Source organism: Mustela nigripes, chromosome 13 (genome assembly GCF_022355385.1).
Source record: "Mustela nigripes isolate SB6536 chromosome 13, MUSNIG.SB6536, whole genome shotgun sequence".
Classification (NCBI taxonomy): Eukaryota; Metazoa; Chordata; class Mammalia; order Carnivora; family Mustelidae; genus Mustela; species Mustela nigripes.
In genome coordinates, this window is record NC_081569.1 from 39,036,979 (window position 1) to 39,063,319 (window position 26,341).

At 37.3% G+C, this 26,341-nt stretch overlaps 1 protein-coding gene and 1 pseudogene across 5 annotated transcripts in view; one reads left to right on the forward strand and one right to left on the reverse strand.

The window, feature by feature from the left end:
• RNF111 (ring finger protein 111) overlaps positions 1 to 26,341 on the forward strand; it is a 96,465-nt gene that overhangs the window by 25,054 nt on the left and 45,070 nt on the right. For all 5 annotated transcript variants that reach the window (XM_059372028.1, XM_059372030.1, XM_059372031.1 and 2 more), the window contains exon 2: positions 17,160 to 18,058. In XM_059372028.1, coding sequence (XP_059228011.1) covers positions 17,179 to 18,058 — 880 coding nt within the window. In that variant the 5' untranslated portion in view covers positions 17,160 to 17,178. The remainder of the gene's footprint in view (positions 1 to 17,159; positions 18,059 to 26,341) is intronic.
• On the reverse strand, positions 20,015 to 20,127 carry LOC132000573 (U2 spliceosomal RNA; annotated as a pseudogene).

A 26,341-nucleotide genomic window follows, 5' to 3' on the forward strand; every position in this document is an offset into this window, starting at 1 on the left:
CTCAGGTCATGGTCCTGGAGTCCCAGGATTGAGTCCTGCATCAGGCTACCCAGTCATCCTCATGCACATGAGTTCTCGTGCCCTCTCAAATAAATAAAGTAAAAAAAAAAAAAAAAACCTCCCCTTGGCATTGGCTTTTTTCTTCTTTCTTGTTTCCCTATCTTATTTCTTTGTCTTAAATGACTCATATTTGCATATCCTGCCTTTTCCTTCACTTCACCGGTCCCCCTCTAAAGCTGCCCTTTTTCTCCATCACAGGAAATCTCTCAGACTTTCCCTCAAGTCTACTCTTGTCAGCACCTCCTCAATTAAATCTTTCTAAATTGTATGTTAAGTGAAAGCATAGAATTCTTTACTTCTTGGTAATTTGACTCCGGTTTACTCTCTTCCACTAAAACAAAAACAAAAAAATCTACATCCCAGGGCACCTAAGTGGCTTAGTTGATTGAGCAACTGCAGTTCAGCTCAGGTCATGATCCTGGCGTCCCCAGATCGAGTGGCCCATGGGGCTCTCTGCTCAGCAGGGGTCTGCTGCTCCCTCTGACTTTTCCTCTCCCTTGCTCGATCTCTCATTCTCTCTCTCTCAAATAAATATATATTTTTAAAAATCTACATCCCAAACATTTAGAATATTTAGATAGTGCCATTTCTTGCCATTGTTTGAAATGAAGGTTTTCTCTGCCTACCATCATTACCTTGTACATCCTTCATTGTTTGACTTGGATGTCATCTTTATAGAGCCTTTCCTAGAAATACCAGTTGCTTTCTCCTTTGTGTTCTTTTTTTTTTTTTTTTTTTTTTTTTTTTTTTTTTTTTTTATTTTTTTTTTTTTTTTTTTTTTTTTTTTTTTTTTTTTTTTTTTTGTATTTCTTTTTTTTTTTTTTTTTTTTTTTTTTTTTTTTTTTTTTTTTTTTTTTTTTTTTTTTTTTTTAAAGATTTTATTTATTTATTTGTAGGCAGAGAGGCAGGCAGAGGGAGACGGGAAGCAGGCTCCCTGCTGAGCAGGGAGCGCAACGCGGGGCTCGAACCCAGGACCCCGAGATCACGACCCGAGCGAAAGGCAGTTGCCCAACCAACCGAGCCACCCAGGCACCCCTCTCCTTTGTGTTCTAATAGAGGGTACTTTTATTTATATTATTATCATTCTATATTTTAGTTATTTATATTCTTTTTGTTGTGCTAAATTACAAACTTTTTGAAGGATAGATGCCTGTATCTTATTTATATCTGTGCCCACGTATCCAGCATACAAAGTAGTTTTCTGTAACTATTTGAATAACTGAACATACATGATATCAGTCAAAACTTCTCATCTTGACTTTTTTAGCCCACCATAATTTGGTTCCACTCTATTTTTTTTTTTTTTAATTTTTAAAAAAGATTTATTTATTTATTTATTTGACAGAGATCACAAGTAGGCAGAGCAGCAGGCAGAGAGAGAGGAGGAGGAGGAAGCAGGCTCTCCACAGAGCAGAGAGCCCAATGTGGGGCTCAATCCCAGGACCCTGAGATCATGACCTGAGCCGAAGGCAGAGGCTTTAACCCACTGAGCCACCCAGGTGCCCCGACTCTACCTATTTTATATAGTATTTCCTGCTTCTCACAAGGATGTACTCATTGTTTCATTGAGGTAGTTCTCTTCAGAGAATTTTGTGTAAGCCACCGTAATTTTTATCTTTGTATTTTTTATTTTGATTTCTCCTTGAGCATCATTCAGTGTATGTGAGTACTTACAAGACAAAGACCAAGGCATTTTTTGTATTTCTTTCTTTTTTTCTTTTTTTAAGTAGGCTCCAACTCAGCATAGAGCCCAACATGGGGCTTGAACTCATGATCCTCAAATCAAGACCTGAGCTGACATTAACAGTCAGAGGTTCAACTGACTGAGCCACCCAGCATCCCAGTTTTAAATATTGACAAAAATTAGTTCAAAATGTTAAATGTATTTCTGGGGGTGCCTGGGTGGCTCAGTGGGTTAAGCCTCTGCCTTTGGCTCAGGTCATGGTCCCAGGGTCCTGTGATCAGCCCTGCATCGGGCTCTCTGCTCAGCAGGGAGCCTGCTTCCTCCACCTCCTCTGCCTGCCTCTCTGCCTGCTTGTGATCTCTCTCTCTCTGTCAAATAAATAAATAAAACCGTTTTTTTTTTTTAAAGGTTTTATTTATTTATTTATTTGACAGAGAGAGAGAGAGAGAGAACAAGTAGGCAGAGAGGCAGGCAGAGAGAGAGGAGGAAGCAGGCTCCCTGCCGAGCAGAGAGCCCGATGCGGGACTCGATCCCAGGACCCTGAGATCGACCTGAGCCGAAGGCAGCGGGTTAACCCACTGAGCCACCCAGGCGCCCCTAAATAAAATGTATTTTTGTAAAAATACATTTTTTAAAAAATGTATTTTTGTAAAGATTTAAGATATTGTTGAGCAGTATGGTTTAATTCTACACTGAGCTCTTAAAGACTGGTAAAATTTGGTAAGATAGAAGATGTATTAAAGCAGATATTTCCGTATACAGAAGTATTAATCATCTTTAAATTACTTTCTATCCCTTTAAAAAAGACAGAATTCTCAATTCACTGAGTTCCAATCTCCAGGGAAACCTGGAGAGTACTTGAAGTTCAGTTTTGGAAAGTGTAAGTTTAAGCAACAGTAATCTCTAAGTTTAGTTTGTAAATTTGAAGGTTTGAAAGTGGCAGATTGATTACTTGAGGAATTCTTAAGGAAAATTATGGAGGTTTGTTTACTTTGTACATTATTTTTTTTCTTCTTACTGACATTTTTCAGTGGTAATTACTATTCTTTTAATGATGAAAGATTTTATTAAATGATTTCATGATAAATTATTACTTCCAAAGTATTAAAATTTCTTCATAAAGGTAAGCTCAGAAACAACACACCTAGAATCTTAGAGTGGTATCAGTAATTGAGAAGCATAATCAGCTGTTAAATCTGACAACTCTGTTCAAATGTGCCAACAATCAGATGCTATTGCCCTATTCTGTTATTAAGCCATCCAGGATTAGTGGTCATTTGTAGTCTCTGAGGTAGAATTTATCCCTAGTCAGGGTTCCCATAAAGATCATACTAGCGTATATTTGATTTGTGTAGTAACACAACTATTAACAAAGTTGTGTCCTAGTCCAGTAGAAAAATAAAATATATTTTCTTCTCACTATTTTTTGTTCCTTTAAAAAAATCCTAGTACTTTGATTTTTTTTTTTTAAAGATTTTATTTATTTGACAGAGATCACAAGTAGGCAGAGAGACAGGCAGAGAGAGAGGGGAAGCAGGCTCCCCACTGAGCAGAGAGCCAGATGCAGGGCTGGATCCCTGGATGCTGGGCTCATGACCTGAGCCGAAGGCAGAGGCTTTAACCCACTGAGCCACCCAGGCACCCCAAGTACTTTGATTTTAAAAGGGACAAATGATTGTATTATAAAAAATTCAAACTGCATAGAAATGCATAGCACAGAAGTTGAAAGCTCCAAACCCACTGCTATAAATCTCCCTCCTATAATCTCAGTCCCCAAATAAGTGTATATTTTTCTGTATTTTCCCCATGCATATGTAAACGTAAGTTGTTTTACAAAGAGAGATAGTATAACAGACTTATTTGCCACCTGCTTTAAAAAAATTATCTGTACTTTCTGTATCTGTACAGAACTACCTCAATTTTAAAGACTGCTCAGCAGTTTATTTTATGGATGTACCCTAATTTTATCTTAATTGTGAAAATTAAAACTTTAATAAAAAGGAAAAAACCCTTGGGTCAGATTTTCCCTTTTACTTCTACCCTCCTCAGTTATAATATAGCTCTGTACAGTTGTTGTTATTTTTTAAAGATTTTATTTATTTATTTGTCAGAGAGGGAGAGCACAGGGGTGGGGGGGAGTGGTAGGCAGAAGGAGAAGGAGAAGCAGACTCCCCGCTGAGCAAGGAAGCCCCATAGGTAGATGTTTAACTGACTGAGCCACCCAGGTGTCCCTTTGTACAGTTATTTTTAATTAAATGTTGATTATTTGAAAGTTCTAGTAAATAAAATGGTGAGAAACTACATGCAAATAATATGAATTTGAATTAATGTTTAGTTTTAGTGTTTTTTTTTTTTTAAGATTTTATTTATTTATTCGACAGAGAGAGATCACAAGTAGGCAGAGAGGAAGGCAGAGAGAGAGGAGGAAGCAGGCTCCCTGCTGAGCAGAGAGCCCGATGCGGGACTCGATCCCAGGACCCTGAGATCATGACCTGAGCCGAAGGCAGCGGCTTAACCCACTGAGCCACCCAGGCGCCCAGTTTTAGTGTTTTTAAAGGCAATAACCTGTCCATGGTGATGGTGTTTATGTTTTCTATTAAAAAAAATTACAGGGGGCACCTGGGTGGCTCAGGGGGTTAAGCCTCTGCCTTCGGCTCAGGTCATGATCTCGGGGTCCTGGGATCGAGCCCCACATCGGGCTCTCTGCTCAGTAGGGAATCTGCTTCCCTCTCTGTCTCTGCCTGCCTCTCTGCCTACTTGCCATCTCTGTCTGTCAAATAAATAATCTTAAAAAAAAATTACGGCTTTTTTCTAATTTGTAACAAAGACCATTTGAAGTCTTTGCTCCATTTTGAGGTTTTGCTCCATTTACGAGGATTGTCATCCGCATCCTGTTACACAGTTCTGTAGTTATATGCATCTAGAATCTTTTTTGGTTGAGTCTTTTAGTTTTTTTTTATAGAATTTATTTTATATAACAGATAATTAACAGCATCTTTGTATTTCATATTTCATATTAAATTCTAGAGTCTAGGCTTCCTTACCAGGAATGTTAGACATTATGTGGTGTACCCTGTGATTTGTGGTACTTCCTTTTTAACTAGTTGGAACTGAGTCCCAGATACTCTTTGGGCTTGCCAGGACAGATACACCCTTCATCGCTACTGGTCATGATGACACCACAATCACAGCTAGAATAGTCGACTCTGTGTTGAACTCCACCTAGTTTGTTCTGATAGGAGACCTAAATAGATGTTAGATATGTTTTCTTTTGATGACTAATACTTGGGGATTTTAGACTATTTTAAACAAGACAAACAAGAAGATCATTAGGTTCATTGAGTAATAGAAACCTATTATTTGAAAGAAACTTAACCTTTTTCCAAAAGTAGAATGTCTAGTGTTAGATATCAGGGAGCATCCAGCTCCCCAAATTTTAATCCTCCATAGTAGGGAAGAATCTGTAGAATTATTTGTTTTCATGGGTTTTGTGACAAAGAAAATTAGTCCTCCATTTTTAATTATTTTAAGGTTCTGTAGTAGGAACAGTTGATTGTATGCCCTTCTTTGATTCTGAGGACTTCATCTATTTCTAGCTATAAGGGATGGTCTTAAACATTATATTTTTTTATCTGTGTAACTGCTTCTCTAGAAAAGGAATTAATAATAAGAGCCATTATGTTAGGTGCTCTGCTAGGTACTCTGATTTAACCCTTTAAGCAATTTTATGAGATAGATTCTAGTATCCCAGTTTTATAGACAAGGAGCAGTCTTAGAGAGTTTAAGTAATCTGCCCAAGGTGACACAGCTAGTCAGAGGCAGAGTCAGGACTTGAAACCAGATCTTTCTAGTACGCAAATGAATGACATTTACTTTTGCTTGACTGTTTATTATTTTTTTGTCAGTGATCACACTTAAATGTGGAAAGTCACCTTTCCTTTTGTGATTCCTTTTCTTTCATAATATTTTCCCGTAGTTCTTAGATATGCTAGCTTTTTTGATTATTATTGTAGGCCTCATTTTCTCTAGCTGGAGTATTTTCTTTTCCTAGAGTATTTTGGTAATATTTTATAAGACTTCTTAGTCTTACAGTCCTCATCTTGGTGGGTTACTCAGTCAGCTAGTTGTTTTTCCTAAGTTATTTGAAGTCAAGTTTGCCGGGGGGCGGGGGGCGGACAAAAACTTTGCTCACAGAGTAAGCCTTAGCTGAGATAGTCAACCCATGTGAAAGTCTCTAAAGGTAAACATGGTGCTGTCTGTGCTTCTCAGTTCCCCTTTACTCTTCCAGAGGAGATGGTGATCCTGGGCATACCTCTCTTTAGGTAACTGTCAGAGTCTGACAGTTCTAAACTCCATTGTACTATATACTTCAATTCCCTTTAATATCATGGGCAGTAGTATCTAGAACAACATGGAATGGAGGATGTCCCTGAATCTCCTCATGTTGAATATCTCATGTCTGTCTAGTTCCTCTCAAGTTATTGTCTCTGTGGATATCTGTTTAGATTAAGGAGTAGAGTGAACATCTTTGGATTTAGGTCTCTAAATCTCTTCACTCTCCATATAAATCATTCTAAAATTCAGTGACTTTTAAATGCAACCACAAGATGAACACATGTGACTCTAGCAACTAATATGGCAAGACCCCATTATATTAGTATAGACCCATCCATGAGACTCCTTGTTCTACCACCTCTTTACCCAGATGATACCAATATTTTCCTTTGGTGCTGAGAAAAGTAAGAAATTTTGAACTGTTATAATACAGAACTGTGAACTGATCTACATGTCTGCAGGACTATGAATGACAGAGAATCTTTGATGGTTAAGAAAACTAGAATGCTAGTTTCCTTTGTTTAAGATTTTATTTATTTCAGAGAGGGAGTACACACAGGAGGGGTGTGGGTAGGGGCAGAAAGAGAGGGAGACAAACAGACTCACTGAGCATGGGAGCCCACCATGGGGTTTAATTCCAGGACCCTGAGATCATGACCTGAGCTTAAGTCAGAAGCTTAACCAGTTGAGCTACTCAGGCACCCCTCTGTTGTTTCATAATTTTAAAAATTTTGCTACTATTTTGGAGTCATATTAAATTTCCCAGTAATTTTTGCAAAACTGATATAGTATTAATTATTTTCATATAGGTACTGTGTGTCTCTTGTTAAATGTTATATTGGGTATTAAATCTTTTCACTCTGTTGTGAGTGGTTTTTTTCCCCCTATAGTATTTTCTAATTAGCTACTCTTTGTTTAAAGGAAAGTCATTGATTTCAGAGAACTGTTGTGATAACTTGCCTAGGTTAGTGTTTCCAGGTTTTTTGTCAGTCTCACCTGTAGACGTCATCTGCAAATAATGACCAAAAAATCCTCCTATTATTTATGGCCATTCTCTTGTTTGAATGACTTGACTAGCCCTTCCAGAACAATGTTATATAGTGATGAAAGCTTTTCCCCCCTGATATGAATGAGAACTAGTCATCAGTTTTGTTTTTGTTTTGCTGTGTTTTTTTTTCTGAATTGTGCAGAGCAAAGAAAACATGTCTGTGAGCTGAATCCAGCCACAGTTCTCTGGTTTGAAGATTTATTTTTTAATGTTGTACCTTGATACTCTTAGAGACATGAAAATTGGTCTCTGTAGACTTTCTGCAAGATGCATCTACTTTGCTACTTAATATTTGCTATGAGTCAAGAAGCAGCATGTAGATAGGTTACCAGTTTTATGGAGGAGAAAATCTTTGGTTCCTTACTATTCTCTTTTGTGGTAAGTCTCTCTCTTTCAAGGGCTTGTTGGAACCCCAAGAATAAGATATTAATTTTTATGTCTATTGTGCTTGTAGAGCTGTTGTAACTGAAAATGGGGTTGTAACAAGTGTACAAGAAGTCTTAGACATTATTGTTACATAATTTTGTTTCTGTTACTCTCATTCTTCATATTCTCCTTTCTTGTCTTAGTGATTGACATCACCATAATTCTTAAGTTACCCCAGTCAGAAATATAGCAGTCATTTTAAAATTTTACCCATTTATTCTACTGATAAATGCAATAAAAAATATTCTTGAGTGCCTAGCATGTGCCAGTTGAGTTTTAGTTGCTAGAGATCAGGCAGTGAATAGGGCAGATAAGGTTCCTGTTTTCTTGGAACTTGAAACTTAGTGAGGGAACCCGTACCATATACAATAAAAATAGGCTAATGAGATTTCAGTTATTGGCAAGTTAAGGACTTTACAAAAATCAGGATGTGATACTGAGTGATGGAGAAAAGTTGTTCTTTAAATGGAGTGTGTGTTAGTCTAGGTTCTCTGAGAAACAGATGCCATGACAGGATTAAATATGCAAGGAATTTTTTTTTTTTTTTGGTTGTAAAATATACATCATGTAAAGTTTACTCTTTTAACCATGTGTAAGTGTGTAGTTTGGCATTAAATATATTCAGATTGTTGTGCAACCATCACCACCATCCATATCCAGCACATTTTTATCTTTCCCAAATGAAATTCTATACCCACTTAACACCAATTTTCATCCCCTTCTCTCCTTATATACCCTGGTGACCACTGTTGTGCTTTCTGTCTCTGAATTTGACTGCTGCTGGCACCGATGTAAATGGAAGCATACAGTATTTATCCTTTTGTGATCGTCTGTTTCACTTAGCTTATTGTCGTCAAGGTTCCTTTGTGTTGTAACGTGTCAGAGTTTCCTTTTTTTTAAAAGCCTTTTTTTTTTTTTTAGAGTAGTTTCAGGCTTATAACAAAATTGAGAGGGAGGTATATGAGGGACTTCGCATATATTCTCCGTCCCTACACATGCACAGCCTTCCCCATTATCAGCATCAATCATCAGAATAGTACTTTTTTTTTTTAACCAAGGGTGAACCTAAATTAAGTCAGGTTTGGACAAATGTGTAATGTTATATGTCCTTCCTTATAATATCAAACAGTATTTCACTGTCCTGAAAATCCTCTTTGCTCTACCTGTTTATTGCCACTTAAGCCCTTCCTTGTAACCACTAACGTTTTTATTGTCTCCATAGTTTTTGTCTTTTCTGGAAGTTGATGTACTATAGTTGGAATCATTTGGCATGTGTAGCCTTTTCAGATTGGCTTCTTTCACTTAATATAATGTGCACTTAAGGTTCCTCCACATTTTTTTCATGGCTTGATAGCTCCTTTCTTCGTTGCAGTGAATAATACTCCATATTCTGGATCCACCACAGTTTAGCCACTCAACTCCTGAAGGACATCTTGGTGGTTTTCCAAGTTTTGCCAATTAGAGTAAAGCTGTTACAAGCATCTAGTGCAGGTTTTTGTACGGATTCCTTCCTTAAAAAAAAAAAAAACAAGTGGGGGGAGTATTTTATTTGTTTATTTTTGTGAAAGAGAGGGAAAGGATTTCAAGGAGACCCTGCTGAGCTTGGAGCCCCACGCATGGCTTGATCTCACAACCTTGAGATCATGACCTGAGCCAAAATCAAGAGTTGGACACTTAACCGACTTGAGCCACCCAGGTGCCCTGGATTCCTTTTAAGGCTGAACAATATTTCACTATATATATACACACAGCACACTTTGTTTATCCATTCATTCATTGATGGATATTTGGGTTGCTTCCTCTTTTTGGCTGTTGTGAATAATGCAGTTGTGAACAGGTATGTCAAATAATTTGTTTGAGTCCCTGCTTTCTTTTAGGTGCATACCTAGAAATGGAATTGCTAGATCACAGGGTAATTCTCTATTAATTTTTGGAGGAATTGCCGTACTCTTTTCCACAGTTGCTGTACCATTTTCCATTCCCACCAGCAGTGTACAAGGAATCCAGTGTCTCCACCCCTTACGGATATTTGTTATTTTGTTTCTTAGATGATAGCCACCCTGGATGTGAAGTAGCATCACATTATATTTTTAACTTAAATTTCCCTACTGATTAGTGACATCTTTTTATGGTTTTTGTTTTGTTTGTTTTGTTTTTTAGTAGGCTCCACACCCAGTGTGGAGCCCAGTGCAGGAGTTGAATTCAGGACCTGAGATCAAGAGTTGGACACTTAACTGACTGAGCCACCTAGGTACCCCTCATTTTATGTTCCTTTTGGCCATTTGTACACCTTCTTTGGAGGAATCATTATTCAGTTCCTTTTTCCATTTTTATTTTTTAATTTATTTATTTTTAAAGATTTTACATATTTGACAGAGCGAGAGAGTACACAAGCAGGGGTAGTGGCAGGGAGAGGGAGAAGCAGGGAGAGCCCCATGTGGAACTAGATCCCAAGACCCTGGAATCATGACCTGAGCTGAAGGCAGTTGCTTAACCAACTGAGCCACCCAGGCACCTCCTTTGTCCATTTTTAATGGGGTTTTTGTTGTTGAGTTTTAGGAGTTCTTTATATATTCTGGATATCAGCCCTTATATCTTTTTTTTTTTTTTTAAGATTTTATTTATTTATTTGACAGACAGAGATCACAAGTAGGCAGAGAAGCAGGCAGAGAGAGAGGGGGAAGCAGGCTCCCTGCTGAGCAGAGAGCCCGATGTGGGGCTCGATCCCAGGACCCTGGGATCATGACCTGAGCCAAAGGCAGAGGCTTTAACCCACTTAGCCACCCAGGTGCCCCTCAGCCCTTATATCTTATCAGATATATGATTTGTGAATATTTTCTTCTCTTCTGTGGGTTACCTTTTTACTCTGTTGGTATTTTCCTCTTTACACAGTGTGCAAGGATTTTATTAGGGGGAGGTGTCTGTAAGAGAAAATGAGGGGAGAAGCTGGAGAAGGCAGAATTGTTGGACTGTAATGCAGATCTGACCCTGAGTGGAGAGAGGAAAGAAAAAGTTGGGTTTTAGGAAGTTTCAGGAAGGCCATCAGGGAGTCCTAAAACCAAAGTCAGCTATTAAAGTTCTGTGTCTCCAAAGGACAGGCCTAATTTAGTTTCCCTGTTATAATGTCATTGGCCAGGAGCAGTCTGTGGAAAATACGACTTCAGGCAAATGTAGTAATAGATTTCAAAACACAGCAGTTGGGGCTCTTCATCAGTTAAGCTTTCTGTAGTTGGAGGTCTGCAAGGGACATTCTCATGGTTGCCCCAGAGCAGTCAGAGAAGACTTCTCCAAAGAGTGACATTTATTTTTTGTTTTTAATTTTTTAAGGTTTTATGTATTTTGAGAGAGAGAGATCGTGGGCAGGGCGGAGGAGCAGAGGGAGAAGCTGATTCCCTGCTGAGTAGGTAGCCCAGATCTGAGACTTGATCCCAGGAATCTGGGATGATAATCTTAGCCAAAGGCAGATGCTTAACCAACTGAGCCACAGAGGTGCCCATTGGTTTAAATTGACATTTAAAGCAAGACCGACATGGTGATCAGAAGGTAGTTAGCCTTTCCAAAAAAAAAAAAAAAAAAAAAAAGCATGTTAGGCATGGGGAATGCAAAGCACAGGTGCAGAGAAAGCTTGCCATGTTCAGAGACCAATAAGAAAGAGGGCCAGTTTGGCTGCAGCCTAGTGAATAAAGAGGTGAGGTAGTAAGAGAAATAGATGGACATTAGATCATAAAGGGTCATATAAGCTGTGGTAAAGGGTTTGGATTTTGTTTTTGAGACATTTGGAAACTACTGGAAAAATTTGAGCAAGGGTATAATATCTGGTTTATATTCTTAGGATACACTCAAGTTGCTATGTAGAAGTGAATTGTTGGTAGAAGTAAGAACAATTAGAGTCTGTTGCAATAGTATAGGGAGAAGATTATGATAATTTGGACTAGGATGCTAGCTCTAGATGTTTCCTAACCAAAGGTTAACAAACTCCTGGTAACTGTGTCTTTCATTATCTCTGGATTTTGTGCTTTCCCATTCTGAACACCAGTCCCATATTGTCTATCCATACATTTTTCTCATTTTTATAGCAGTAGCTTCTTTACTGTTCTTTTCTGTCTCCAGTTTTGGCCTACTTCAATCCCTTTTTTACCCTGTATTACCAGATGGTCCAGCTGAAGTATAGCTATAATAATATTACTTTCTAGTTTAAGATTTTTCAAGGTGTTCCCCTTGTCTTATATTTTAGAATGGCCTGCTTCTTCTATCCCCCACTACGCTGTTCCTTTGCTGACTCTTACTTATCCTTCAAATTATGGATTCCTTCTATAATATCTAAGTGTCCTTGCAGTGTTTTCTTTTTGGTGTTTTGTAATCTATTTCTCTCTCTCCTTAGTCTGAATTCTTTGAAGGTTAGGACTATTTTACTTTTCTTTTTTTAAAAGATTTTATTTATTTATTTGACAGAGAGAGACCGACCACAAGTAGGCAGGCAAATAGAGTGGGGAAGCAGGCTCCCTGCTGAGCATAGAGCCTGATGTATGGCTTGATTCCAGGACTCTTGAGATCAAGACCTGAGCCGAAGCCAGAGAGGCCTAAGTTACCCTGAGCCACCCAGGTGCACCTGATTTTACTTTTTTAATGTCAGTATGTGGATCAGTGTCTCATGCAGACTCTGATAACATACCCTAGTGGACCTGTTGGAACTGTTTATTCAGTAATTGCAGTTTTGAGTGTTCTGTGAGTTTTATCCTTAAAGTTTTTTACATTGTCCCATTTTTTTCTGTATTCTGATATCATTATATCTATAATTGTCTCTTTTAGGACTTTTAGTGAATTATCTGTAATTTTTTTTTCATCCTGTGCCCTTGGTCAACAAGAATTCAGATGAATCATTTGATAGCCAACAGTCTGTCTCTGAACATTATTGTCTATTTAGGCTAGGTTGCCTTGATCATTGATCTTTCTTCACATTTTTATTACATCCAGCTTCCTTTTTTAAAAATATATTTTGTTTATTTATTCATAAGAGACAGAAAGGCAGAGGCAGAGGGAGAAGCAGGCTTCCTGCTCTGTAGGGAGCCGGATTCAGCCTTGATCCCAGGACTCTGACGACCTGAGCTGAAGGTAGACAGATGCCTAACCAACTAAGCCACTCAGGTGCCCTGCACCTAGCTTCCTAAAAGAAGTTGAGTTTGGCAGTCTCACAATAGTTATCCTGCCTATAACTTTCTCCTTTCTGTCCGATATCAGTCTGCAAGTTAATTTTAATTTGCTAAGAAGTTTATCATTACTAGCTATAAGAAGTAGTGATTATGAAGCATTTAGGTGGTAGGAGAGAGTATTTTGTCAGGTTCTTGATTTCATATCCTTAAACTGGCACATAGTAAAATAAATAACAGTAAAAGAGAATTAAAAATTCAGAACATGTCTTAAGTAATATCCCTGTGGTACCAATATTTGTTTCTACTTAGTTATATTTAAAAAGTGCATAAACAGTGGATATATTTCTAGTTCATTTCCTGATAATCTTTGAAAGTTTTATAGAAAAATACAAAATCTTACGGATATTTTAAAACATCTTGTTCCTTTAGAGCTCTGTAAGATCATCAAATTTCTATTTAAACTTAACAGTACTTACATTTACCATTGGTTGTAAAAGTCATTCATACCAATAATAATGACTGTTTCTAAACCATATCTCAGTTTACAGATAGAGTTCCTCAAAGTTGTATCCATAATCTTAATGAGTTTTTAAACCCCCCTTATGTTCATGTACATTTAATTTATTATATAAATTGCCAAATCCTAACCCTTTTAGTTTTGAAAGTTAGCATTTTTAGTTACTGTGCTTTTTTTTAAATGCAAAATTTACTGCTAGTTGTGTATCCTACGCTAGTTTCAGAAGTAATTGGTATGCTGCTCTCATGACACAGCAATACAATGATTGAATCAAACCAGTACAAGGAGCTGGTTTAGTACTGAAGTACTAAAATCTTGCGGATTTAGTACTGAAGTAACGTATAAGCAAATAAGTCCTAATGTGGTTAAGGAGTTAAGATATATGTGGTACATGTTTAACCTCCTTTGTAAATTGGATCAGCCAATAATTTTTTATTTTATTTTATTTATTTATTTGACAGAGATCACAAGTAGGCAGAGAGGAACGGAAGCAGGCTCCCCACTGAGCAGAGAGCCCGATGCGGGCCTTGATCCCAGGACCCTGGGATGATGACCTGAGCCGAAGGCAGAGGCTTTAACCCAGGGAGCCACCCAGGCGCCCCGGCCAATAATTTTTATAGAAATAAAAGACTAGGTTGTAATTTCATCAAATACCAAATAGTTTCAAATATTATTTATTGATCCTTTGTGTTAGTTTTGCTGCTTTTTTAGTTAAAAAAATCCAGTACTAGTATTTATTTCTTTTCATGAACTTCTCTTCTTTTTCTCAGTTCAAAATAAAAGCATGAATGAGAATACTCCTTGGTGGGAATAGCTCAGGTAATATGGGCTTGACATGATAGCTCAGACAACAGTTACTGGTATACAAACACTCACCACCTACCACATTGTATACGTACCACCTGTCCCTTATTCCCTCCCTGCCTCCACCTAGGCAGACAAAATTCGCCAAAACCCAGAGCAGAGTTAACCATAAAGAGTTCAGTGTTTTGGCTTTGGGGCATAAGCTAATGGAAAAGAAATTGAGTTTAGTAAATTATGCTATGAATCGCTTCTTTGTAAATTCACTTATGGTTCCTGTTCTCAGAATTGATCTGTCCTTTTGGCAAGTTTTCATTGCATCTTAAAATCTCCATTACCAGTACCTCGAGTGTGACTTAGTAATTAAGGGTGAGGAGTCTGAAGCAGTTTTTTTCCTTCAGCATATGAAGTTTATTTCTCTAGAGATCCAACTCATCACAACACCTCAGAGACATAAACTGAAAGATCCCCATATTTTTCCAAATGACGTGACTCTTTAATGAGATCAAAGACGGGTCCATAATTATCTGATGCACAGAAGTCTGGCTGCTTTCTCTCTTGACTTTTTGGCGACAGCTTAATAGAGATATAATTCACATACCATTATAACTCTCCCTTTTTAAGTGTGTACATTAGTGGTTTTTAGAATATTTAGAGTTGATTAACTATCACCACAATCACTTTTTTTTTTATTAAGATTTTATTTATGTATTTGACAGAGATCACAGGTAGGCAGAGAGCAGGCAGAGAGAGAGGGGGAAGCAGGCTCCCCGCTGAGCAGAGAGCCTGATGCAGGGCTGAGTCCCAGGACCCTGGGATCATGACCTGAGCTGAAGGCAGAGGCTTAACCTACTGAGCCGCCTAGGCACCCCCACAATCAGTTTTAAAACCTTTTCACTTCACTGAAAATAAATCTGAAACACTTTGGCCATCACATTTCAATTCTCTGGTTATTCTCCTGTCCTAGCCAATCACTAATCTACCTTCTGTCTCTATAGCACTGCTTATTCTGGACTTTTCTTACCAAAGGAATCTTAAAAAATGTGGTCTTGTGACTGTTTCTTTTACTTAGTGTAGTACTTTTGAAGTCCTGTCACTTTGTAGCATGAAATAGTATTTCATTTCTTTTGATTAATGAGTAACCATGGTGTGGATTTATTTATTCATCAGTTGATGGACATTTGTGTTGTTTGCACTTTTGTGCTATCACGACCAATGGTACTATGAATATTGTAGCTAAGCCAGGTTACATTTTATATTCCCACCAGCAATGTATGAAGATTTTAACTTCTTTATATCCTTGCCAATACTTGTTATTATCTCTATTTTTTCTATTGTGGCCTTCTTAGTGGGCCACCCCTTGAATCTTAAATCACATTTATCTGTACCTTATTGTTGTGATTTGTGTTTTCTTACATTTAATTACAGTGATCCTTATCTGATTTGCTGCCTCTTGTAATTTGGTCATTGCTGTGCCCATGTGTTCAGCCTTCTTTGTGTTCCTCCTTTCCTACTTCTGCTGAACTCTAGATAGAGCTTGATGGCTGATTCTGGTTACATCACTGCCTGTCCTTGTAAACAAGAATTACAGAAGATAGAGGTTTTGATAGCTTTATATAGAAGCAGACTGTTTCTGGGGTGGCTGGCTGGCTCAGTCAGTGGAACATGTGACTCTTGATCTTAGGGTTGTGAGTTTGGGCCCCGTGTTGGGCGTGGAGCCTACTCAAAAAAAAGAAAGAAAGAAATAGGCTGTTTCATTTTTTTTTTAATTGCTATCATCTGTTCTGATAATAGTCATACACTAAAGTGGGAGACTTGTGAGATTGTATATTCCTGTAACTGTCATTTGTGGAGAAGGAAAAGACTTGCTACCAAATACCTGTTCATCCTCTCTTTTTAGGAAGTGGTTTAAAAAGTGCATGTTAAATACAAAACTAATCCATAGTCTTAGAAGTTAGGATAGTGGTTACAACTTCCAGTAGTTGGAGTGACTGGAAGGGGATTTCTAGGGTGCTGGTTATCTTATGTTTTGTGATCTTGGAGGTTACATAGGTATGTTCACTTTGTGAGAATAGATTGAGCTGTAAAGTTAAAATATGTTTGTCTCTTATACTTCAACTTAAGTTAAAAATAAAAAACTCAAGTTAAAATAAATACTTAAGTTAAAATAATAAAAATAAATATAAAATATAAAAATATAAATAAATATAAAATAATAAAAATAAAAACTTAAGTTAAAAATCTTAACATTATTTAATCATATTTTGGACTTCCACATTAACTGCCTTTCTGATAAATACATTCTATTTTGAGTCATATTTATTAATTTTATGTTGTTACCATTCTTATGTGTACATTGCATTGATGCAGATGAATTAATTTCAAGTTCCTTTCTTCAGCAGCTCCTACTTTCAAAGACACAATGATTTAGATACCCTTAGATTAGTTATAGGAAATTTGGTTTTATGTTTTTGCTGTGCTGCTTTAACTGACTGATCTTCAGCCACTCACAGTCTTGGCTGGAGTCTTTCTGCATATATTTGAAACTTTGTGAAATGCAGTAATTGTGTATTTTGTCTATCAGTGAGTTATATTCTCATCAGAGAATAGAGTAGTACGAAAAAAAGATACATGGGAAAGAGGAGCTATATTTATACTAGTTCACTATTTATAGCTTATCTGTCTAATACAATAATGATCTAGATGCAGAAAAAAATATTTAATTACCACTTTCAGGATACCAGGAGAAAAGCGTTGACTAATCAAAGTCTTTTAAATTCTAGTCCTTTGATCTGTTTTTACTGTAATAGGTTTTGAAGAAATTGTTAGATTTTAACTAAAAATGTAGCTGAAGGTAGATCATAGAGCAAGGTAAGTTTTTGGTTAATAGAAGTTTTCAAATAGGCTTCTGTTCTATGATCTTTACTATATTTCTGAAGATTGGGTATGTGGTAGAGGTATCAGAGAAAAATGGCTTAAAAGAACGGTAAAATGACTTACTACAGCCAACTTATATCCTGGTATATCAGGAAAAGGCAGTTCTCTGTTCTAACGATGTCCTCAGTGGCATCTGAAATGCTTCAGTTAGTGTAATAAAACACATTAACATCCTTTTAAATCTCTAATTTTGTCTTCTAGGCCTTCCTTAAAGTTTCTCATGTCTCAATGGACTCCTGAATATAACAAGCTATATACCTTAAAAGTGGATATGAAGAGTGAGATTCCTTCTGATGCGCCAAAGACACAGGAGAGTCTGAAAGGGATCCTCTTGCATCCAGAGCCCATTGGGGCAGCCAAAAGTTTTCCTGCGGGAGTTGAGATGATTAACAGTAAAGTGGGGAATGAATTCTCTCATTTGTGTGATGATTCTCAAAAACAAGAGAAGGACATGAATGGTAACCAACAAGAACAAGAAAAAAGTGTTGTTGTGAGGAAAAAACGCAAAAGCCAGCAGGCTGGCCCTTCTTACATGCAAAATTGTGTTAAAGAGAACCAGGGAATATTAGGATTGAGGCAACACCTAGAAACACCAAGCGATGAAGATAATGATTCCTCTTTTAGTGATTGTCTTTCTTCCCCTTCATCTAGTCTGCATTTTGGAGATTCTGATACTGTGACTTCGGATGAGGATAAAGAAGTCTCTGTAAGACATTCCCAGGCAATTTTGAGTGCTAAAAGTAGAACTCATAGTGCACGGTCCCAAAAGTGGCCTCGGACAGAGACAGAATCTGTTTCAGGATTGTTAATGAAGAGACCCTGTTTTCATAGCAGTTCATTAAGGAGGCTTCCATGCAGAAAGAGATTTGTAAAAAATAATGCCTCACAGAGGACGCAGAAACAAAAAGAGAGGATATTAATGCAGAGAAAAAAACGAGAAGTGTTAGCCCGAAGAAAATATGCATTGCTCCCCACTTCTAGTAGTTCCAGTGAGAATGACCTCAGCAGTGAATCCTCTTCCAGCTCCTCAACTGAAGGAGAAGAAGATTTGTTTGTTTCCACCAGTGAAAACCACCAAAACAATACAACTGTTCCCTCAGGTAAAAATGTTTCTTAAGTTGAGCAAAATGTGGAAGCTCTTGCGTTGTGTTTGTGGTTAATTTTCTTCTTCTTTTTTTTTTTTTAATTTAAAGATTTTATTTATTTATTTGACACAGAGAGATCACAAGTAGGCAGAGAGGCAGGCAGAGAGAGAGAGGAGGAAGCGGGCTCCCTGCTGAGCAGGGAGCCCGATGCGGGACTCTATCCCAGCACCCTGAGATCATGACCTGAGCTGAAGGCAGCGGCTTAACCCACTGAGCCACCCAGGCGCCCATTAATTTTCTTCTTTGTATTAGCGATTTCATTGCTTTTAGAAGGAATATGAGGCTCAGTTAACTTTTATTTTTAAGCCATATAAATAAATTGCCACCTGTAGTATTAAACCATGACTCCAGTTCTAAGGTTAAATTTAAAAATTTTTTTCGGAGGTTCTGTGATGGATTTCTTTTACATTCAACCACAGTAAGGACACTAAAATAGTTAATACTATTTTTCCTTTAAGTACTCTATTCTTATTACTAGTTACCTTGTCATAATCTTTAGAATTGAAAAATAATTTCAAGAATTGGAGAGATGCTCATAATAGAACACAAACTTTTAGTCCTGACAGTACTCAGTGGAGCACATGATTAATCAGTTAAAATTGAATTGATAGAGGATTAGTTTGAGTACACTTTCCCCTCCTCACAGTAAATATTTTATTTAATTAGAATAAGTTTATGTTATGTCCCTGAAGTGTGAGTATGTTCCATATATACCATTTTTACAGTTTTCTGAATTTAAAGGAAGTTTTGAAGTGAGCTTTGAGTAATGTTACTTTCGTGAAAGAATGGGGGATAAAGGGGTGCGTGTTTGGCTCAGTGGGTTAAGCCCCTGCCTTCGGCTCAGGTCATGATCTCAGGGTCGAGAGGCAGGCAGAGAGAGGGGGTGATGCAGGTTCTCCACCCAGCAGAGTGTCCGATGCGGGGCTCCATCCCAGCAGATGATGAGATCATGACCTGAGACGAAGGCACAGACTTAACCACTGAGCCACCCAGGTGTCCTAGACTATGATCATGGTTTTTAATACTAACACAAAGGTCTCTCATTTTTGCCTGATGTCCTGCTTGTCAAGGGTTGAGCCTGCTAGTTTACCGTGCCAATATCCATTTTCCTCTCTCTTTTCTTCTTTATGGGTTACTTCCTTTTCCAAGACTCCCTTTCCTCTTTCATTTTTATTTTTCTATCTTTGCCAGAACTCCAAAACCAGTAACTCTGATCTTTAGTCTTAGCCATGATAAGTTCAGTTTTTTCCCTTTTCTTTAAAGATTTATTTATTTATTTATTTATTTGACAGACAGAGATCATAAGTAGGCAGAGAGGCAAGCTGAGAGAGAAGGGGGAAAGCTGGCTTCCTACTGAGCAGAGAGCCCAGTGTGGGGCTCCATCCCAGGACCCCAAGATCATGACCTGAGCCGAAGGCAGAGGCTTAACCCACTGAGCCACCCAGGTGCCCTGATAAGTTTGTTTTTTTTTTTAAAACCCATCCAAATACTTGTTTTTTAAAGAGTTCACTGAGATCACCTAGAACTGGGGAGGAGGTTATAGGAACCATTCTCTGAGTTCTCTTGAGAAATAGGGAGGTGAGAGTAGGAATTGTCTTTCTTATTTGCTACATTACACATTTTCCTCAGGTGGTTAGACTGTGATGACTTGTTTGGGGAAGAGGGAGCAGGAGAGCCCAATATCTGCTTGAAATTAATGAGGTAGGATGGTTGGTGATGTGAAACAGAAGTTCCAAGTAGCTGTATTTGTAGGAGGTGTGAGAATAGAGGTAAGATAGGTTAATGTCAGTGTCTGTTTCTAGGAAGAGAGGAGTTTATATACTCTCAAGTATTCAAGATGAATGCAAACTCTACATTTTAAAATCTTATTTAATACTCTGTCTTAGAAGAATTGCACTATTTCAGAAACATAATTATTTTCAGACATTTAAGAGTAATGTTTGTCTCTGGAAACACTAATCCAGATATTAAACTGATAAGAACAGATACTACACTTGATCTTAGCCAAAAGGCCGAGAAGCGATTGGAAACACTAATCCAAATGTTGAAACAAATTCTTTGGATTTTTTTTCTGGTCTTTCTTCCTTTCTTTTTTTTTTTTTTTTTTTTTTTTTGGTCTTTTTAAAAAGATTTTCTTTATTTATTTCTGAGAAAGAGAGTGTGAGAGTACACAAGCAGGGGTAGGGGCAGAGGGAGAAGCTGACTTCTCATTGAGCGGGAAGCCCTACTCGGGGTTTGATCCCATGATCCTAGAGATCATGACCTGAGCTGAAGGCTGACACTTAACTAACTGAGCCACCCAGGCACCCCCTTTTTTTGTTTTTATTTATTTATTTATTTATTTATTTTTAAAGATTTTATTTGACAGAGAGATCGAAGGTAGGCAGAGAGAGAAAGGAGGAAGCAGGCTTCCTGCGGAGCAGAGAGCCTGATGTGGGGCTCGATCCCAGGACCCTGGGATCATGACCAGAGGCTTTAACCCACTGAGCCACCCAGGTGCCCCTCTTTTCTGGTTTTTAGACCAGTGTTTTTTTTTTTTAAACTAATTTGTTTGTTTTTTAAAATAATAGTTTAAGAATAACAGTCACATAGTGTGCAATTTTAAAAGTACCAGGAATGTGGGTGCCTGGGTGGCTCAGTGGGTTAAACCTCTGTCTTCAGCTCAGGTCATGATCTCAGGGTCCTAGGATCGAGCCCCTCAGCAGGAACCTGCCCCCCGCCCCCGCCTACTTGTGCTCTCTCCCCCTCTCTGTCAAATAAATAAATAAAATCTTAAAAATAAATAAATAAATAAATAAGTAAGTAAGTAAATGTACCAGGAATGGTTAAAATAAAAAATAAAAGTTTACCACTTCTTCTTAGGTCCCAGTTTTACTACCCAGAAGTAGTTTGCAGTTTCTTCTCTCCTTCAGAAAATGTGGAACATATATAAGGGTAAATAAATAATGTGGGTTTTTAAAAATATTAGTGTGTATAGTTATATTCTCATTTTACTTATTTTTTTTTAAATTATTTATTTATTTGGCAGGGAGAGAAAGACAGTGAGAGAGGGAACCCAAACAGGGAGTGGGAGAAGGAGAAGCAGGCTTCCTTCTGAGAAGGGAGCCTGTTGCAGGGCTCCATCCCAGGACCCTGAGATCATGACCTGAGCTGAAGGCAGATGCTTAATGACTGAGCCACCCAGGCGCCCCTGTATCTTCATTTTAAAAAAATGGTTGCATAGTATTTCCTTTGTATGGTTGTTCCATAATTTATTTATCCAGGTTTTGTTGATTAGTATTTGCTGCATTGGACAGCCTTGTATACACAGTTTTGCACACGTAGGCAGGCATATCTTAAGGAATAATTTCTAAAAGTGTATAGGAAGTTACATGCATTTAAAAATTGCTAACTCTTGTTACCAGAATACCCTCCAGGGAATTTTTATCAAGTTCCTTTACCACCCAACAGCAGATGATGTCATGATGATAATAAAAATACTTAGCACTTTTTGGGTATTTAGTCCATGCTGGTAATGTTCTGAGTGTTTATATGTATTCTCATTTCATTCTCCCAACACTCTTATGAGGTATATTCTGTTACCATCACCCTAATATTACAGATGAGACATTTGGAAAACTTTCTTAGAATAATTTACATTCAAAAAGTTGAACTGAAATATTTTGGGACATTGTTCTATTTTCAAGAAATTTCAGGTCTCAAAAATTGACTTTCTTAGATTCTTAAAGGTAGGTTTTCCTTCTAGATATATTTTTAGTGCTGGCTTTCTGACTCCCAATTCCAGTATGTTTTAGTGTGTGTTGGGAATTTGGAGAGGGTTTAAATATCTCAAATTTTAATTAGATTTATCTGTTATACCTTAGTACGACTTATATAGATGGGTATTCGTTACTCTGGAGCTGCTAGGACAACTTCTTTACACGCTACCCATCACTTACTGGCAGTTGCTGCAGTGAACTGATGGAAAGAGTGTTTGACCTGTTAAGTATTTTGTTGTATCTTTAAACTCTTTAAGTTATAATAGTTGTATGTAAGTAACTGGTTATACCTATCACCTAAGAATGAATTAAGTCAGTACTTTACGTTGTATAACAAACATTAATTCATTTGTTGTAAATAGTAGATTTGCCTCGTCCTTACTAATTGTGTTTTAAATTTATCATGGCTCTCTATTCAAGCCTGGAAAGATAAAATGATATGTGACTTGGGTTGTTAGTTGCCAGTTAGGTTGAAAATTTATACATCCAGTTTTGTTCCTGATATTATTTGCCAAGAACCTCAGATATTTTAAAACATTTTAATAGAAGCTAAGTTTGGAGTAGATGTTAATTTTGGTGACATTTTTCTGTGATCTATTCAATGTACCTTATCTGAACTGCTGCTTAAATTTTTATTTTATGTAGTCCTTATATTAGCACTGGGAAATTCTCATTTCCCAGTTGTTACTGTTTTTTAATTCAGTGACTGTGTATTTTTATTTATAGTTTAAAAGAATATATCAGGTATATATTTATAATTTCCAAGTGCAGTCCATACTGTATTGACTTGTTTTAAAAGTTTAAAAGTTTAAAAACTTTAAAAGATAACATTTAAGATAAACTTTAAGACAACCTGTGGAATTATAAAGTCCTAATATTAAGAATTATATTTGTGAATATTTCTTTTACTCCTTTTCCAAAAATAGCACTGTAGAGGTTTTTGTTGTTTTTATTTTTATATAGAAATGTCCATACATAAGAATGGACATATACCTACATAGTCTAGCTTCAGTTTTCAGCATCCTGCCATACTTACTTTATTTCTCACCCTTCACTTTTTTTCTGGAGAATTTCAGAACAGTTTCTAGCTGTCATACCATTAATTTGTTTTGTATACTGCATATTTCCGGCAAACTGGTATTTAGATCTAAAAACTTGATTTAAATTTAGTTTAGCAACACTTCCTTGGTGGTGCTGTGTACTTTCTATTGCATCACTTGTTAAAGTTGATGAGAGTTCAGATGGTGTCATTCTGATCCTTCCACCCTAAAGTTCCCCATCAGCATTTCATGTAGTATTAACAACAGCTTTGATGATCTTGCCTGAGTCCATTATTTCATTAGGCAAAGTGATTACTTTCTAATTCTGTCCTTCTGCTTACATTTATTAATGGAAGTTCTATAAAGAATTCTTCCAACTAATTGCTTATTTTGAAATGTAGTCCATATAGGAAAGGCAAAATGAATGCTTGATTCTTTACCTTAATTTACCATTTTTCAGAATGAGTCAGTACTCTAGCAATATTTTTCATTTTTAGGTGTCTTTATGAACTCACGGGTTTTTAGTACAGTTGATGTATTGCAATCTTTTTATTTTTTGATGCTCAAATAGTTTCTTCTGTGGCCTGTGGGAGCATCTTCAGATTGGGTTTGTGTCCTTTGTATACCACCCGAGTGGTCTTTGACAAGATAGTCTCTGATAAAAGATGATCCAGAGTCATATTTTACATTACCTGCCTCAAAGCTGGAAACCAACCATTTCTTTCTTTCTTTCTTTCTTTCTTTCTTTTTTTTAAGTACTGCTCATTTCCTATTGAGAAGTGATGTTTAGAGGTTATAGATTGGGAAGTATAGTGTTCATTGCTCTGCTGAGTTACATTATTGCTTTCACCTTTTTTAGTGGATAAAGTTAGGAATATAAAGGCTTTAGAAAGAGATAAACCATTAATTTTAAGACTATTTTCATTGAAATTTTAAGATTAGGATTTTTTTAAAGGTCTTTTATTCATTTATTTTTTAAAAGAATTTTAATTAATTTATTTGACAGAGAAAAGACAGTGAGAGAGGGAACACAAGCAGGGGGAGTAGGAGAGGGAGAAGCAGGCTTCCCACTGAGCAGGAGCCCAGACGTGAGGCTCCATCCCAGGACCCTGGGATCATGACCTGAGCCGAAGGCATGCAGATGCTTAACGACTGAGCCACCCAGGCACCCCTAGGATTAGGTTTTTTTTTTATTATTTTTTCTAGGATTAGGATTTTTATGTAAACTTGTGTTTTATATTTGGATCTCTTTACTCTTACATTGAAAATCTTGACTAACAATATGAACAATTGCTTTTTTGCTTTATCCTATACATACTATAAATACACATAAATGAACATTCATAAGTGAATGTAAATGAAAATATTTATAATTATTACTAACAGTAATGCTAATAAGTCTGGGTTGTTTGTTTTTTTTTTTTTTTTTAAGATTTTTATTTATTTATTTGACAGAGATCACAAGTAGGCAGAGAGGCAGGCAGAGAGAGAAGAGGAAGCAGGCTCCCCGCTGAGCAGAGAGCCCGATGCCACGCTCGATCCCAGGACCCTGGGATCATGACCTGAGCCGAAGGCAGAGGCTTTAACCCACTGAGCCACCCAGGCGCCCCAAGTCTAAGAGTTTTTGAGGTTATGCGACCAATCAATTAATTTTAAAGATTTTATTTGAGAGAGAGAGAGTAGAGTATAAGCAGGGGTATGGCAGAGGGAGAGGGAGAAGCAGGCTCCCAACATGGAACTCAGTCCCGTGACCCTGGGATCATAACCTGAGCTGAAGGTAGATGCTTAACCGACTGAGCCACCCAGGCACCCTGTATTTTCATGGCTTTTAAATTTTGGTTTGTTATTCCATCTTTTTTCTGTTCAAAAATATAAACAAATAGGGCACCTGGGTGGCTCAGTGGTTTAAGCCTCTGCCTCCGGCTCAGGTCATGATCTCAGGGTCCTGGGATCGAGCCCCATATCGGGCTCTCTGCTCAGCAGGAAGCCTGCTTCCTCCCTCTCTCTCTGCCTGCCTCTCTGCCTACTTGTGATCTTTCTATCTATCAAATAAATAAATAAATAAAATCTTAAAAAATATATATAAACAAATATGTATTTTATTCTCTCCTCTTAAAATGTGTCTCTTGATTTTTCACCTAACAATTCTAAAAATAGTTAGGGTATAGAGATTATAGAGGAATGAAAGTATGTGTGTGTGTAGGATATATATGATATAAAGGAGACACACACACACACACACACACACACACTATCACTCCTTTATTCACTGCTTTTCATTCCTCTTTATTTTTATTTATTTATTTTTTTCTTCTTTTTAGTACTCCATTGTATGGTTACACCAAAGGTGGTTCAATCTGTTGATGAATAGTTTGCAGCCTTTTGCTGTTAAAAGCAGCACTGCAATGAATAGCTTTTTGTGTATATTACTTCATATTTTTTGCCATTGTATCTTTGGAATAGAATTCTAGGAGAGGATTGTTGGGCCAAAGTTAAATGAATATATTATTTTTTAAACATGGCCAGATTTCTCTGGGGATCATAACCATTTTGGATGCCCACCAGCAATATTTGAGAGTGTTTTCTCAAAGCCTTTCCAACAGAATTTATTGTCAGATTTTAGGTTTCTTGGTCCATCTGATAGGTAAGAAATAGTATGTCAGCATTTAAAAATTTTTTTAATAAGTAATATCTTTCATATGTTTATTTTTATTTTTCAAAAGATTTTATTTAGAGGCACCTGGGCCCCTCAGTTGGTTAAGTGTCTGCCTTGGGCTCAGGTCATGATCTCAGATCCTGGGATCAAGCCACTTCCTAACACTCACCCCCACTCATGCTCCCTCTCTTGCTTTGTGCTCTTTTTATTTTTTATTTATTTATTTATTTTTATATTTTTTAAAGATTTTATTTATTTATTTGACAGAGATCACAAGTAGGCAGAGTCAGGCAGAGAGAGAGGAGGAAGCAGGCTCCCCGCCGAGCTGAGAGCCCGATGTGGGACTCGATCCAAGGATCCTGGGATCATGACCTGAGCCAAAGGCAGAGGCTTTAACCCACTGAGCCACCCAGGTGCCCCCTTTGTGCTCTTTTTAAAAAGATTTTATTTATCAGAGAGAGAAAGAGAGAGTGAGGAGGTAGAGTGGCAGAGGGAGAGAGAGTATCAGTATCCTAAGTAGACTCTGTGCTGAACATGGAGTCTGACTCAGGGCTGTCTGTATTCCACCACCCTGAAATCATGGCCTGAGCTGAAATCAAGAGTCAGACACTTAACCAGCTGAGCCAGCCAGGCATCCTTTTTCATATGTTTAAAGGTCGTTCTGTTTCTTAATGATCAGTCTCTTCATATCTTTTGCTTGTTTTGCAGTCAGGTTGTTGGTCTTCATTCTTCTGTACATTTTCAGATGCTTTATATATATTGGGGACATAAATCCTATATACTA